The sequence below is a fragment of the Myxocyprinus asiaticus genome, chromosome 1, assembly GCF_019703515.2.
Source record: "Myxocyprinus asiaticus isolate MX2 ecotype Aquarium Trade chromosome 1, UBuf_Myxa_2, whole genome shotgun sequence".
Classification (NCBI taxonomy): domain Eukaryota; kingdom Metazoa; phylum Chordata; class Actinopteri; order Cypriniformes; family Catostomidae; genus Myxocyprinus; species Myxocyprinus asiaticus.
Genome location: NC_059344.1, coordinates 61,177,744 through 61,194,661, shown reverse-complemented (window position 1 = coordinate 61,194,661; position 16,918 = coordinate 61,177,744). Strand labels below are relative to the sequence as shown.

Here is a 16,918-nt window from a genome sequence, read left to right as displayed (position 1 = left end):
AAACGTTTCAGCTATATATAATTGTGTTGTTTCTACTCAAAATTGTTGCAGAGATAAAAAAAAAATAATGTTGGATGATATTATCCATGTCAATTAAAAAACTCAAAATGTGTTTCTGGGTTAAAGTGACTCAGAATGATAGAGCAGATCACATATGATCACCTGGCTCAGGTGTGTTTGATTAGAGCTGTAACTAATCTCTGAAGTAAGGTACACCTAGCTGTATTGATCGCACCTTATATAATATAATCAATATAATCTTCCCAAATATTAGAGTGATTATGTAATGTGAAAACAAACATCTGCTGTGTCCAGAATTGCCAGTTACCTTTTGTTAGTTGTAGTTAACCAGCCCTAAATCGCAAAGAATTCCTCTGATGGGTTCCTCACTGCTGTTTCACGGGTGGTCAACAAAGTCTTCTGACAGGCCATATTTCTCCCCTCTCCTGGGCCCAGTTTGGGGACAGTTGCTGTGGCCGCAACAATGCTAAAGTGGGGCCCGTGCGAGAGGGCAAGGGGCTGTGTTACGCGCTCTGGTTTTGTTCCGTGCCCCTCTCACTTAAGTCTGAGCTGCAGATCAGGATTCAGGCCGACAGCAGTTGGCATGATATTAGAGGGTGTTTCTGGACGTGGCAGCTGGTCTATGCCGTGGGCAGCAGCAGGTAAACACTCGGCCCATTGGCGGCACCATCAGAGCCCTGACAGACAAAACCATGCTCTTCCCTAAAGACCTCCAGTCAGTTGCTGCAAGGTCCTGCCGCTACATCAGTCACTTTGTGCTGTCTGAGATTTTCTGTTAAAGGCTGCAGGAACACAGATTTCTGTATGTCACTCTGCAGCCCCAAACATTGATATCCACATATATAGTGACCCGAAAAAGTATTTGGACACTTAAGCAACACTTTGTTGCACTTAAGCAACAAAAATGGTCCAAGGACTGAAAATCGAAAACAAACTGAATTTGTTGCAGAACATAACCAAAAACGGGAACGAAATCCCTTTTATGGTTCCGGAGAGAATGCTGGTAACCGGTTAATAACTGTCATTTTAAAAAGAATGTTATTAACCATTTTTTAAATTTCATTCTAACCAGTTACCAATTAGAAAGGAGGCTGTGGAACACCAGAACATGAATAAATAGGCTACTGTTTCTGCTTGGAATGAACCAAAATGAAAAGCATTGTTTCAATCCCTGCCTACAAACGTATGAATGTCGTTGCATTAGATGACAAAATATCAAGCCGAGTGGCATCTACACATCCTCTCAGAGCCAACTCCTTTTCTGAGCCATTTTTGCAACTGCTTTGAACCAACTGGTCTCAAATTTAGTGGATGTATGAAGTCAGTCCCCCTCAGGTGTCCTAAAAATTCCTTCTAATTGTTCCGGAGTAAAAACTTTATTTTTAAAAGCTGGTAACCGGTTAGTAACCACTTAATTTTGTTCCCATCATTTTTTCATGAAACCAAAGGCTTTATCACAGTAAATTTTCGGAATTACACCACTTCCTGTTGCCTGAAAAAAATGAGTCTTCTCTCTGTAGTAGAACATAAGCATGTACTTTGATTCTGAAGTAAACAGCTAGTATAAAACCAATAATAAAAACATAAAAATAATTTGGCCTGCAAAAGGTGACCTTTAGTCCAAACGTCCCCTTGCAGTTTGTGCGTGCATGCAGGAGAGAGAGATTTAGGCTATTAATTGATTTGAGTTAGCCAAATTAATATTTGAAATATTATTGAGGATATATTTAATATTAAGAATACATTTATTTTTATGAAAAAGACGTTACTTTTTATAGGCTATATACCCTATGCTTGTTATGATTTCTGTCCTGAAAATTCCCCCATATGGTGAAACATGTAATCGCTTATTTGTGCTTATTTTGAGTGAGGCAAGTCCCTTATTTTGAGCTAGTTTTTCCAAAACTGGTGCCTTGTTTCTCTTGAGAGATCTGGAAACACTGCAACTGGTATATCATGCACTCTTAAAAAAACTTTATTAACCATTCTTTAATTTTCGTTCTAATCAGTTATCAATTGGAAAGGAGGCTGAACCAGAACAAATAAATACTGTTTATGCTCGGAACCAACCGAAATGAAAAGTATTCCGTTTTTAGTCCCTGCTTACAAATGAATGAATGTCATTACATTAGATAACAAAATATCAAACCTATAGTGGCATCTATAAACAAATGCTTAGAGCTAACTCTTTTTGCAACTGCTTTTAACCAACCAGTCTCAAATTTAGTGGATGCATGAAGTCAGTTCCCCTCAAGTGTCCTAGAAGAGTAACCACAGGTGTACTTTAGTTCCTTGCATTAACTACGGACATGTTCTACTAACGTATGTTTGACAACCAGAAAGTTTTGTCTTCACTTTGAAAAGTATATCTATTGTTTTATTATTGAAAAACCTAAAGAACACTTTTTGTGAAATGTTTTGCTTGAAAAGTGTGCTTGTGCTATCTTTCTTTAAAATAAATGCCACTTGGTTTGATATTTTGTTGTCTAAGCAATGATATTCCATTTTTAAGTGTGGCTTCAGTGAGTGTGTTTACCTGCACACCAATATGCTGATAACTATCAAAAATCTTACAACACAAGAAAACAGCATTTACGTGAGACTTGAAATCATCAGGTTATTCTTTGCTCTTTTCGTCAAAACATAAACAGGCATATGCACAACACTTGTGTACGTTAGATAAGCCAGTAAGAACACTGGTAAAGGTGTTGACATGCAGAGCGAAACTGGGGTAATGGGCAAAAATCTATGTGTCGATCGACTTTTGCTTAAACCGTTTATGCCCTTAGCCCGATAAAGGAAGGACGTTTATTGCATTTACATGACCACACAAGTACTCGGTTCATTAAGCATAATCAGTGCAAGAACCAGCATGTAAACACGCTCAGTGTGTAAGGTGCTCAGTGTGATGTTCCTTTATCAGGGTAAGGTCACAAACGGTTTATGCATGAACCGATCGACACACAGATTTCGCATTGGATGCAATCACCTTTACCGGCATTCTTAGCGGATTACCATGAGCGCATGACTGTTTTATGTTTTGATGTCAAAAGCAAAGAATAATCTGATTATTTCAGATCTCATGTAAGCGCAAGTTCCTTATGTTCTTTTTAATATACTGTACTGTAATGTTATCATTTTGTTTCCATGCACACAAAAGAGTCTTGCTCAGGGAAAACAGAACACAAACTCAACGAGTGTCTTCAGAGTCAGGTGTCTCTATTATTTGCATGCTCTATAAATAATACATCATCTTTTTTTTCAGATATTGTGTGTCTGGGAGGGAGACTAATTCCAAATGCAGAACAGAAGAACATGAACTTGGGAGGGGTGTAAGACAGAGGGCCGAGTCTGTGAAAGAGAATTAGAGGAGCAATGTTTCTTTGGTTTCCTTTCAGTGGTGGAGCAGAGTGGATGGGGCCAGCGAAAGGGAGGGAGGCCGAGAAAACGAAGCAGGACGCTGGAAGTTTTCAGAAAATGTTCAGGAATTTTCGGAGCAGGTGGCGAGTGGTGACATGAAAGGAGAACGTGACAAATGCAATCGACGGGCACTTGAAAAAAAAGGCCCCAAGTTGAATGGTGGCATAGTATTTGCCTTTTTTTGCTGCAGTGCCTCATACCCCCCACTCATTCCCTCACACACACACACACACGCAAGCTCCAAGCTCGCTTCCTTGCATCGTTCATGATGTGGATGATAAATGCGCAATTCCTATTCACAGCACAGACAAGAAAGGTCTATCCACTTTACTCCGATGATGGGGTGGGAAGGCTGCATAGTGGCGATGAGGGAGGCTGGATGAGTTTTGGCTGTTGGTCATGTACTGTATACTGTAATATAACATTTTAGGTGATCCAAAGTGCCTCCCTGAGCTACAGCATTTGACAACATTAAAGGGACAGTTCACTCAAAAATGAAAAATCTGTCATCATTTCCCTACAATAAATAGCGATACCACCAGCCAGTGTATTCTGAAGAATAACAAAATGCCTTTATCAGCCATAAATAGGGTACACTCAATGTGACTTGTAAATGCTATATAGTGTAATGCTGATAATCACACCTACACCACACACCAACATCTCCAGTACACATCTGTTGCTACAATCCAATATAAAGTGGCCCCAAAAGGCATTTGGACAATTAAGCCCCACTTGATGCGTGAACATCATGGCATTAGATAACAAAATATCAAACCAAGAGGCATTTATATTTAAGGAAGATATCACAAACAACATTTCAAGCAAAACATTTGACAAAAAGGCGTTTGATAAGTTTTAAACAACAACATATAAACCATTCAAAAGGGATAGTTCACCCAAAAATCTAAATTCTCTTATCATTTACTCACCCTCATGCCATCCCAGATGTGACTTTTGTTCTTTAGCAGAACAAAAACTAAGATTTTAGAAAAATGTGAATGGTGATCAGACCTTTGTAGCTCCAAAAATCACATAAAGGAAACATAAAAGTAATCCATATCTTCAGAAGCAATATAATAGGTGTGGGTGAGAAACAGATCGATATTAAAATAATTTGTACTCTAAATCTTCTCTTTAACTTTCACTTTCAGATGTGAAAGTGAAACTTAACAGGTACCCCGTGTGACTTTCAGATGTAAAATTGAAAGTGAAAGTGGAGATTTAGGGTAAAAAAGGACTTTATATAGGACTTTAGAATATTATGTTTCTCACTCACATCTATTATACTGCTTCTGAAGATATAGATTTAATCACTGGAGTCATATGGATTACTTCTATGTTTCCTTTATGTGATTTTTGGACCTACCAAGTTTGATCACTATTTACTTTCACTGTATGGACCTACAGAGCTGAGATATTCTTCTAAAAATCTTTGTATTCTGCAGAAGAAAGAAAGTCATACACATCTGGGATGGCATGAGGGTGAGTAAATGATGAGAGAATTTTCATTTTTGGGTGAACTGTCCCTTTAAGACAAAAAAATACTTGGGCAATTTGATTGTCAAAGGGTAGTTGAACATGTTCACAGTTAAAGTGCTGAACTACACCTGTGGTTACTCTGCGAACTTGAATAGTCTGCATACCACGTTGTCATCCAACGCAACTTCCAGTATTTTTATTTCAGTGACAGTACCATTGAACAACCTGAAGTTAGAGTCTGTTTAAAGGAACAATGATGATAGTTTGTGGATCATCCCTAGTAGGATTTGAACCTACAGCCTTACGGTTTCCAGGCCAGACACAAGACCATAGAAATCATTTTACTTACCCACCATGTTTTTGATCCAGATATCCCAGGTTATGCAGCTTTTGTATGTGCACAGAGTTCAAGTTTTGGATGGAGATCTTGGAAAGGTAGCACATCCCAACCAGCCTTTGGTACAGTGTGTATAAGGCGAGCAATGTTGCTCCTTCCTCTGAAACCGCAGACACAAAGATGCCAAAAGCCAAAGACACAGTATTATCTCAAACCTCAGTCAGTAGCGAAGGTGCATGAAATAGTCAGAGTTCTTTCTACATTGCAGTCTCCTCGCTGATGCCTGGTGGCATGTCTGTAGTGTAGTTCTAGACAGAACATCAAAGACTGTCTGCTGGGGAAGACAGATAATACGTCGACAATAAAAGAAAAGTATCACCCTATTGATACATGAGAGTTCACAGCATTTATTTGCTTAACAGAGCAATTCTTTCTCACCTCAGCAATGTTCAGCATTCACTTCTTCTTAAAGAGTTCAATTTTTTTTTATTTCCATTTGAATGTGATGTTTTCAGTTTTAGATGTGCACATCAGATATAGGCCAATCCTCTGCAATGTGCTAAAGTGGCACCAAAAATTATTAGGGCTCTTAATGGAATAGTTCACCCAAAACTTTCTTTCTTCTGCTGAACACAAGTGAAGATTTTTAGAAGAATATCTCAGCTCTGTAGGTCCATTCAATGCAAGTGAAAGGCGGCCAGAATTGTGAAACTGCAAAAAGCACATAAAGGCAGCATAAAAGTAATCCATTTGACTCCAGTGGTTTAATCCATGTCCTCTGAAGCAATATGATAAGTGTGGAAGAGAAACAGATCAATATTTAAGTACTTTTTTACTTTAATTTTTACTTTTATGCTGACTTTATTTGCTTTTTGGAGCTTCAAAGTTCTGGCCACCATACAGTTGCATTAAATGGACCAAGAGAGCTGAAATTTTGTTTTCTAAAGCAATGACATGTACTTCTTAGCACCACTATATTTCTTGCTTAATGAATATTTAGTGAATTAAAAAATAGTGGAACAAAAATTTTAACGTGAGCAACTGGTATACCAGCTCTGACAGTTCAAGACGTTTTATAAATAAGAACCCCTGTCATCATGAGACTGTGTATCTACTTAAGACTGCTCATTTTAGGTGTGACTCAAATCTTTAGTCTATTAGGAAATTGTTGATATAGTCGACATTTTACAGATTTAATACAAGTTAAGCTCAATTGACAGCATTTGTAGCATAATGTTGATTACCACAAAAAAATATTTAGACTCGTCCCTCATTTACTTAGAAAAGCTTACAGTGAGACACTTACAATGGAAGTGAATGGGACCAATCCATAAACATAAAAATTCACACTTTTTTAAAAGTGTAGCCGCAAGGCAAGACGTAACTTCATACATGTTAACATGATTTCAGTGGGTTAAAAAAAACTATTAGGGGTTGACCGTGTTACGTTGGTTGTCATGGCAACAAAGTTGTACTTTTCAATATAACTTTTTACAGATAAGATTAGTAAGAGATTTTATCACACTAAAATCATGTTAACACATAATGTTTACGTCTTCTGCCTATACTTTTGAAACAGTATACACCGATCAGCCACAACATTAAAAACACCTGCCTAATATCATGTAGATCCCCCTCGTGCCGCCCAAACAACTCTGACCCGTCGAGGCATGGACTACACAAGACCTCTGAAGGTGTCCTGTGGTATCTGGCACCAAGATGTTAGCAGCAGATCCTTTAAGTCCTGTGAGTTTCCAGGTGGGGCTTCCATAGATTGGACTTGTTGGTCCAGTACATCCCATAGATGCTCAATTGGATTGAGATCTGGGGAATTTGGGGGCCAATTCAACACCTTGAACTCTTTGTCATGTTCCTCAAACCATTCCTGAACCATTCCTGGTACGTGCCAAAGTAACATCCACATGAATGCCAGGACCAGGTTTCCCAGCAGAACATTGCCCAGAGCATCAGACTGCCTCTGCCAATGTTGTATCGAATTGTGTTCCCTGTCTGAATCTGTTTCCCATTGCCCCGATAAGGTATGGGGTTACGGTTAAGTTTGTGCATGGGAGAACACATTCTGACAGCGGAGAATGTTACCGTCAGATACTGTTCCCCCATAGAGATCTGCTGGGGGGAAACAGATCCCGATGGGGAAACAGAGTTCGACACAACACCGGCCTGCCTTCTTCCCATAGTGCATCCTGCTGCCATCTCTTCCCCAGGTAAACGACACACACACACCTGGCCGTCCACATGATCTAAAAGAAAATGTGATTCATCAGACCAGGCCACCTTCTTCCATTGCTCCATGGTCCAGTTCTGACACTCACGTGCCCATTGTAGGCACTTTCGGTGGTGGACAGGGGTCAGCATGGGCACTCTGACCGGTCTGCGGCTACACAGCCCCATACACAGCAAGCTGCGATACACTGTGTGTTCTGAAAACTTTCTATCGTGGCCAGCATTAGGTTTTTCAGCAATTTGTGCTACAGGAGCTTTTTTGTGGAATCAGACCAGATGGTGTAGCCTTCACTCCCCACGCGCATCAGTGAGCCTTGGGCGCCCGTGACCCTGTCGCCGGTTCACTGGTTGTCCTTCCTTGAACTACTTTTGGTAGGTACTAACCACTACATACTGGGAACAACCCACAAGACCTGCCGTTTTGGAGAAGCTCTGACCCAGTCGTCTAGCCATCATAATTTGGCCCTTGTCAAAGTCACTCAGATCCTTACACTTGCCCATTTTTCCAGCTTCCAACACATGAAATTCAAGAACTGACTGTTCACTTGCTGCCTAATATATCCCACCCCTTGACAGGTGCCACTGTAACAAGATAATAAATGTTATTCACTTCACCTGTCAGTGGTTTTAATGTTGTGGCTGATCAGTGTATATTTTAATGTTTATGCACCGGCCCCATTCACTTCCATTATAATTGCCTTACTGGATCAGTGGATTATGCTTTTTAATATATATATATATAAATGAGGGGCAAAAGAGGGTCAACATTAATTTTTGTGGAACTTGACATTATGCCACAAATACTGTCAAGTGACCTTAAAGCATATACTGATATAAGAATTATCCATGCATGTACTGCAAAAATAGACCTGTGTTTGTTCCCTTTGTTAATTTTCAACATTACTTGTACAAGTTCCTTAATTGAAAACGTTTTATTTTATTAAATCAAAACACAACCATTTTTAATTGATTCAGTGATTAGGTTTAGCCCTTACAGACAAAAAGCCATAATGTGAAACTTTGCATCAACACCAACCATTGCTACTGGAGTACTTAGGAAATGAAAAGACAAATCAAACAAGACAGCTGGTTTCTGAAGCTCAAGTTTTATTCTAGTTAACCTCATGTCTAAGATGGGTCAGCATGTAAAGATTGTGCATATCAGACCAGTGACCGGTTTGTAAATAAAATAAACAAAAACCAAACCACGACATTGTATTTGAGGATTAACACCACATTTAGTTCGATCCTTGGGAATGAACACCATATTGAACTAAAAAAAAAACTTTACAACAGAATGTGGGTGTGGGTGGATGCAATCAATCTTAAGTTCCCCCTAAAAACACATTCAGAGACAAAAACTTCACCTCCACACAGTCTCTTTCCCTTGATAGCATGACTGAATCATACCGGTACGTGCTTGTTTTTATCATTCAGTTGAGGTACAAAAGATTCCTGATATTACAGAGGATAATATAATTATGTCCCCTGGGTCCTGAATCACCCATACAATCATATCTAGCTTATAGCCACATCTCTTTCAACAAATCATTTCCAGTCTCAATGCAAACATATAGCAGCACCATGTCAAAGGCTAAAGAGAAACTAAAAAGAGAGGGTGAAAACTGCTGATTCCTCTCAACAAGCAACAAATGACCAAGTAAAAAACAACATGGATATAAATTTGATGGGTTAATGGAAATAAAAAGATCAAGGGAAGCATCACTGCTGATTGTAGCTGCGTTGCATTTATTAAAGACAACGACTTGAGGACATGCCAAGCCTCCTGTATTCAGAACAAGATAGCCAGCTTATACATTATTGTCTGCATTGTGTTAAATTACTACAAGACAAAACTATGGCTTTGTAAGTACACATGGCAGTCACAAACTCACAACAGTGTCATTTTAAACAAAAGCTAAGAGGCTTAAGGTATATAGTCTCCTTTAATGAAACAGCTAAAAAAAAAAGAAAAAAAAAATCAGAGTCAATGTTTATGGCACCAATTCCATTCAATGTGCTTTCTACTCACTCGCATCAGGACCCAGTAGGATAATGATTAACATGTTCATTTGCAGTTTACAACAGGACTAACAGGCATGGTATAAACCAAAAAATAAAATAAAATAAAATAGCACTAAAGAAAAATCCCAGACTAAAATCAATGCTAAATCACAACTGTAGTTTGAGGTATTGTGGATATAACAGGAACATTTGTCTACTTTTTTTTTTATCTTCTGCTTTTTTTGTTGTTTTTTTCTTTTTCTTTTTTTGTCTGTTTTGGGAATAGCATAGTGTAGAAATCACATTAACAAAAATTGATCACATTTAAAAAAAAAAAAAAAAAAAAAAAAAAACCTACCAAAAAGAACCAAAAGTTGTCAATAATATCATAATTTTCTATGAGAAAATTAAAACCTATTACATGGCATCGTATTGACATTTCATATAAACAAAACCAACAAAATAGCAGCAAAACAAGACAATAGAAAGAAGCATGTCTTTTTCTTTTTTGTTGTTTTCCATTTTAAAAGTTTCATACTTGCTGGAAATCCCTCCATAGCAGCTAAATATGAGGAGTGTCTTCTCCCAGGTTCTCCTCTTTTGTCATACAACGTCTCCATTCTGCTTTCAACTCTTTGATGTCCAGCCATCGCCTTTTTTGCCTCCCTCTGCAGACTAACATCTCTCCATTCTTATCCTCCAGAGATCCACAAGACAACTGACATCTCTGGGTTTGTGCAAAATCTACTTGAAGCCACAACTTTTTTCTTTTTTTTTTTCTTCTTTTTTACAAATTCTAGATCAGAGCACATCAACTCAATACTTTAACTATGGTGTCTAAGTGGGTCATTACACATATTTCAAACATAGGTACATTTGGGCATCCATGCAAACTGGCCTTAAGAGGGGAACAGGACAAATAAATAGTTCTCAATCTTTGATATAACATATTAGTTTTTTCACTCTGAATGCATGTGAAGCTATAGAGGCGCATACAGCTGAAATAGTACACTGTGAGCTTAGTTTTACCCTTAAAAGAGCACCTATCTTCTCATTGTCCCCCTCTATTTCTCTTCCAGACAATTAACACCATAGATAAAGAGACCTGCTCCATGCTGCTGACAAGACATGAGTCTGCCATCAACCCCTTACTCCATTCCATGTTTTTCCCCCATTGTTTTAACAACTGCGGATTTCTTTCTTCTTCTTCTTTTTTTTTTTTTTTTTTTTGTAAAAGTCAGCCTTAAACGACGGACTGAAAGTGCTTTTTTTTCTTTTTTTAAATGGAATGGTTTTATATAATACGTGAATTTGAACAAAAAGTAGACTGTGGAATGCTCCGCTTAAGCTTAGCCAGGGAGTACCAGGATAAGCTTATTTTGTCATTGGCAGTGATGACGTTATACATTAATGGCAGTGAAGGAAACGATTCAAGCTCCTGGCAGTCAACAGCCTTCTAAATCATAGCAACAAATAATACATGCTTAAAAAAATATGCTAAGGTTACACAAACCATTTTGGAAGAGAAGAGAATCTTGTAAGGGAATCTGTCTAGGAGTTATAATAAAGTGACTAAACGCATAGCAAGCCGGGATATATTTACACAGCTAGTCTGCAGAAAAAGCAGAGCGCACTCTTGGCAAGTGTAACAACGTACTATCCATGAGGGAAAGCAATCAAACATACAAGAAATGTCTCTTCTCTTTCAAAAATTGTTTCTGACCCACTTGAAATAGAAATATACCTCACTTGGTCTTTTTAATGACCAAGTTGAGGCCAGTCACAACTACTGTTGTCATTTATAAAAATTTTAAAACCCTAGTTAGCCTATACAATTTTTCTGTCTTTTCATTTTTGAATTAAGACATGTAAAGAGGGGCCAAAAGAGAGAGCTGGGTTTCCGTTCATTCCCTGTCCTCCACTGGTGGTACTGGCTGGCGATGGCCCAATCATCAAAACCATCGGTGTGGATGCCTCTCAGAAGTCAACGGTTAGGGCAAAATGGGGGGCAACTGGTCGAGGTACTGGTCGGGTGGTGGGGTGCAGGTGGGAGCCCATTTTCCCTCTTTTGCCATGAAGCCTTTGGCCAAAGCCCATACCCAACAGAAACAAAGATTCATCGATCAAGAGATGAGAAGTGATCCGTTCAGATATTAATGTCTCTGACGTCTGTAGGAGTGCAAGAGAGGTCCACGTCCTCCTCCACTTGTTTGGTCTCTGTGGATATGTTGTGCTGTTGAGCCTGTCTGAGACTAGATTCCAACAGGGACTCGATCTGTTCCTGACACGATCGCAGACAGTCCTGTATCGGAAGAGGGGAAAATTAGCTCTATGACAGAGAAAAGGGATACACATTGTAGTCTCATGACGACTCGAAATAATTTGTATGAGATAGCGAAATCATAAGATATTGTACGACTTGGCTCAAAAGAAAAGGTACGACTTTTATTCCCATAGAGACCAACCAATCAACAAACTGAATTTTCAAATCAATACACTACAGGCATCAAATTTAAGCTAGCCTCCTATCAAATACTTTATTTTAAGAAATGTCAGTGGACAAATTTGGTTACTCTTCTCTTATGTATTTATGCAATACAAATGACTTTCCTCGTTTCGTTCCAAACCGCAATGTTTTCTTTCTTTTGTGGTACACAAACATTATTTCCCTGTTAAAATCACGGTTTGATTAATTATATTAACATTGTTCGTTGCTTCATTCATTTTTCCCTAAGGAGTACAAGTCGTACCATTTTGTAGGAGCCAACGCATACAATTCCTTATGATTACGGCTTCTTGTACTACTGTATTATAACGAATTGTCATGAGACCGGATTGGGATATGTGATTTCTTCTGGAAAAATATGAACCTGGCACACTTACGGGGTCACTTCGTATAACCTGTGAAAGGAAATTGGTAAGGTTCTGGGACGAGAGGGAACTTTCGCTGGTTTTCAGGTACAACCCCTGCACCGCTGCTGCAACACTGCCAGCTGCGATCATGGAGGGAGGACTTGCGATGAATTTTACATCTGAAAATAACAATTGGGCTCTTGTTAGAACTTAAATAGGAAATCAAAACAGTTCATACACACTGAAACGTGAGAGTAACTGGACAAAATGAGGACTAAAACTAATGGATTGAGGAATATTGGAAGAATAGCTTGGGGAAGGTGGGGGTGGAATTCATAATAAAGCATAGCATGACTAAACTATAATGAGAGCACGGTTGGTAGGGGACAGTCAAGGGCATTTAGGGCCAATACCATTCTGAGACAGGGCTTTAAGCCTTTGGTGGTTTGGGGGGAGAAAGATGACTTTGCTGTAGGTCCCAGGCCAGCTCAAACTACCCCCTTCTGTAGACCTCTTACCCTAAACTCCCTAAATGCCCAATAAATCAAGCCTCTAGTCATGCATATGCACAAGTTGGTTCAAAAGATCATGGAAATCTTAAGGTTTCCAAGCTTGCAAAACAATGGCTTTCTACTTCTGAACACCACAACTTCTTAAAAACACATGTTGTTCTTCCTCAGACATTTGTTTAAAATTGTCTCCAGCGCATTCATAACTTGAATGTCCTCTCACATCGGCAATAAGGGGAGATTATAAATCAAAGCTGTCTCTCTTTCTCTTATATTCTCACTTTGCACTTTGCCCACACATGGTGAATGGAGAAATACAACTGCCTTTCTCATAGGAAGTCATCTAGCATTGCTATCCGAGAGACGAGTTCAATTGTCAAGACAAATTGAGCATAAATGCACGGGAGCCTTCACCCCAAGCCATTCATTTCATTCACCAGAGCCCACCCCCTTTCCCAGTATCCGTCCTACCACATTCTTCCTGGCTGCAATCCCAGGCTACTTCCCAAAGAAATGCAGGTCATAAACATAAAAGGGGAGCGAGCTTCAGTGATACCCACCATGTAAATGGAGTGGCAAAAAAACAAAACATAAAAACAGATGGGAATATACAAGAGTAGTTCCTTCCTGAAGCACTACAAGTGTTTTCAAGCAGGTGATCAACAGACTGAGCTCATTGCCAGGGCAAAAAAATAAAGACTGAGCATCAGAGCACATGCATCTAGACATCTACATCTAGACGTGGGAAAATAGCAGGTTACAAAGCCCTTTTTCACAAGCAAAATGTCAGCAAAGGGTTTCCTCTTTTTGGTTCACATGCACTGCATGTGCTGCAATGGTGTCATGAAGCAGATAGGGCTTCTCAGGACCCAAGCTGCAGTCACAGCAATCACCACAAAAGGAAACAGACATCCTCTCTCTCTTGCTGAGGCTCAAACTGGTTTACAATAACTGAGTGAGGAATTGGGACGAGGGAGATGGCTCTTTCCATTGCAATAAAGAGGTCAGTTTGATAGCAATGCTCTTGGGACAGGACAGGGGAGATATTCTTAAATGCTTGTTCGTAATCAAGTGCACAACATTTTTGTTTGGTCCTCTGCTGTGCAAATTCACATCCATGTGCATTTAAAATTGCATAATTAAAGCAACAAAGCAGACTAGGTGATGCTGAAACATACCTGTTGCACAGAGAGCCACAAATGTCTGGGCGTGCTTGCGTAGTAGGTCTATTTGCTTGGTGCTCTGATGTATTGGCAGTTTGGTGAGGAAGTGTTCGATGAAATCGTGTGGTGTCACAGAGGCTAGATCCCACTTCAGTTTATTTAGCGCCAGCAGTTCCATTTGCTGCGAGGGAAGATATAAAAAGGCCCAAGTTTACATTAAGGTGAAGATCATTTTCCTTATGGCAAGACGACGTTGGTGTGGAGTATTTTGCATGCTTTGACCGCTAGATGGAGACGTCGATTAATTGGTCAATGCACACTCACGCATTAAGGCCTGCATTCAATTAACGGCCACATTAAATGTACATTGTTATGTCTGTGAAATGCGCGCCGTTACAATATAGATATCTGTGGATTGCACTACGCAACGTATCAAACCAGTTGCTAATCCACCACGTACAAAGTTCTAAGCAAAACTCCATTACTTGCATGATTTTCATTGGCTTAAGTAAAATAAGTAATATATGAAGAATATCAAGAATTCAAAAATATAGAAGAAAGGACGCAGTATTTGATAATTACCAATAATTCGCTGGGATGTATAGAGTTGTCCGTGTATATGCAGAGCTTCTCTGCTGTTAGTGGCACAGTCTCTTTCATTTTGGAGGCCAAAAACATACAAGTTGCTCCTAGCAGCTGTAACCGGGTCTTTTTGGTGGGCTCCACGGATAAAAATCTATCCAGGTAGTTCATAGCCAATGGGAAAACCTCCTCTTCACATTTCTGCTCTTCACAGACCTTTAAGGAAAAGCAAAACGATAAGATATACACGTAACATGGATATTTGGCTTTGTGCATTCGCTAATTATGTGGTTAGAATCGAAATAAGCTAAAACGAATTAAATAAAACGAAGTAAAAATAAAATTGTCACTATGCCTTGATTTTATCGAGTTGTCCCACGTGCTTAGCATCTGTAGCTGCACGTGCAATAGAAAGGGTTAAATTACAAACAAAACCTTGTAGCGAATGCTATAAAAAACTAATTGAATTACTTAATTAAAATCAATGTATAGGTTGCAGAAATTTTAAATATTGGATTTTGCTGTTGATGCTAGAGGTCGTTTCTTTCCAAGGCAAAAAGGTGGCGTCCAAGCGAAGTCCAGGAAACAATTTTCTAGTTCGTCATCTTTTCAAAAAATATGTAAAAATATAGCAAAATTGTTTCACTGTGCGTAACACACATGTAAATGTTCAGGAATGTATGCTTTATTGAATAAAAGTGAAATCTATCGAATTTAATGACAAAAACGCTGTTAAATGAATTGACTTATAAAGCCCCGATGTGCAACGAGGAGCATGCGACATTTAGCACTAGTAGGGATTTCAAAAATTAATATAAATTATTCCCGTGCATTAAATCTAACGTTAAACATTTGTAAATCCAAATCAATCGATGGGGAACAAAAGCCGACAGTTTAGAGCACAATCTTGAAGTCAGAAAATTATAAAAATATCTTCTTTTTAGACCGTCGTGCAGGAGGTATGGCGAAGGGAAACAAAACTTTTTAAGACGCAAATAACACGTTTACTTCCAAAAAATTAGGTATAAATTATACATGCGAATTAAAGGTCAACTAATAAGCGCCTTTACGCAAGTGATGTCAATAATGTTTCCATTTGAGAATTTAGAGATATATAAAACTTAAGCAAACGACAACAAAGATGGCGTATAATAGGCTACTGGCACGAGTGAGAATGCATACGTGTACATTGGTATTTAATTGAAATAAAAACTACATTTATATTTCCCTTAGTTTATTGGGAAACGAAACAGATGAAAGGGGAAAAATAAACGATTGAAATAAAAATGCGACAGCGTTAGACAGAAAAACTTCACACGTCTAGGATTATTATTGCTACTTTCGTAATAAAGCATTTTTTACTTCCATATTTCAGTAACAATAATCGGAACACCGCATTTCTGTGTGATAGTTCTGGGATGAACAGTATGCATGGACACAAGTTACATCGAAACATATTTACATTTATAAAACAAGTCTTCGGGTCCAAAGAGCATGAGCAGAATCATCATGAAGCAAACTTGTGTAATGCAAAAAGACAAGTATTTTCCGCAACAAACCTCGAGCATCCATGTGGCGACGATTTTCCTCATTTTAGGTACAATCTCTTTCTGAACACACTTGAAATAATTTGGTGACGGTAGATAGTTTTCCTCTGCTTTGAGCATTGTCTGTAAAACTCGGTCATTCAACAGGTTGGTATCTTGGTAAGCTCTTCTTATGGTATCCACTTCGCAGCAAAACAGCTGGTGTTCCATGTCTTCACTGGTCTGGCTGTGACAAAGTAAGAAAATTGGATCTCGTGTCGGACGCAGGTTGCGTGGATGCTTTGCTGCCTCTGCTGAACCCTCTAAAACTCTCGCTGCAGCTCCGCTTGACAAAACTCCCCTATGACGTGACTGTTGTTAAGGGAAGATCAGAGCAGCAGCGAGCCTGTGAGAGAGAGCGAGAGGCTGTCTGCTCAGGGCGGAGGAGAAATCTTAAAGAACTATCGTCTCTTGAGTTTGGGCTCCTTTCTTTAGCCGTATGGAAATAGGAGGTCCTATCCCGGGTGACGAGTGACCTAGGAGAATCAGTAGGGGGGCCGGCTAGCGTGGGGGTTCGAGGGTCTTTTTGGGGAGGGGACAGGCTGCTGGGTATCGGTGGTGGAAAGACAGGGTAAAGTGGTCTGAAGATGTGTATTGGTGAAGTATTGGTAGGGGGCGGTATAATAGCAAAAATCAAGGTGCACATCGTCCCATTAAGAAACTCAGCTGCCCTGTCGCAATGGATATGCTACAGCTCCCAAGACCTACAACAATCAC

General features: G+C 39.2%; 1 protein-coding gene across 1 annotated transcript; it reads right to left on the bottom strand.

The window, feature by feature from the left end:
• Positions 1-8,591: 8,591 nt before the first annotated feature.
• LOC127440653 (G1/S-specific cyclin-D1-like) lies at positions 8,592-16,611 on the bottom strand. The gene is made up of 5 exons (XM_051697381.1): positions 16,175-16,611; positions 14,616-14,831; positions 14,049-14,214; positions 12,392-12,540; positions 8,592-11,810 (listed from the first exon to the last, which is right to left on the bottom strand). The coding sequence occupies exons 1-5, from the start codon at positions 16,370-16,372 to the stop codon at positions 11,655-11,657; spliced, it is 885 nt and encodes a 294-aa protein (XP_051553341.1). The 5' UTR covers positions 16,373-16,611; the 3' UTR covers positions 8,592-11,654.
• Positions 16,612-16,918: the final 307 nt, after the last annotated feature.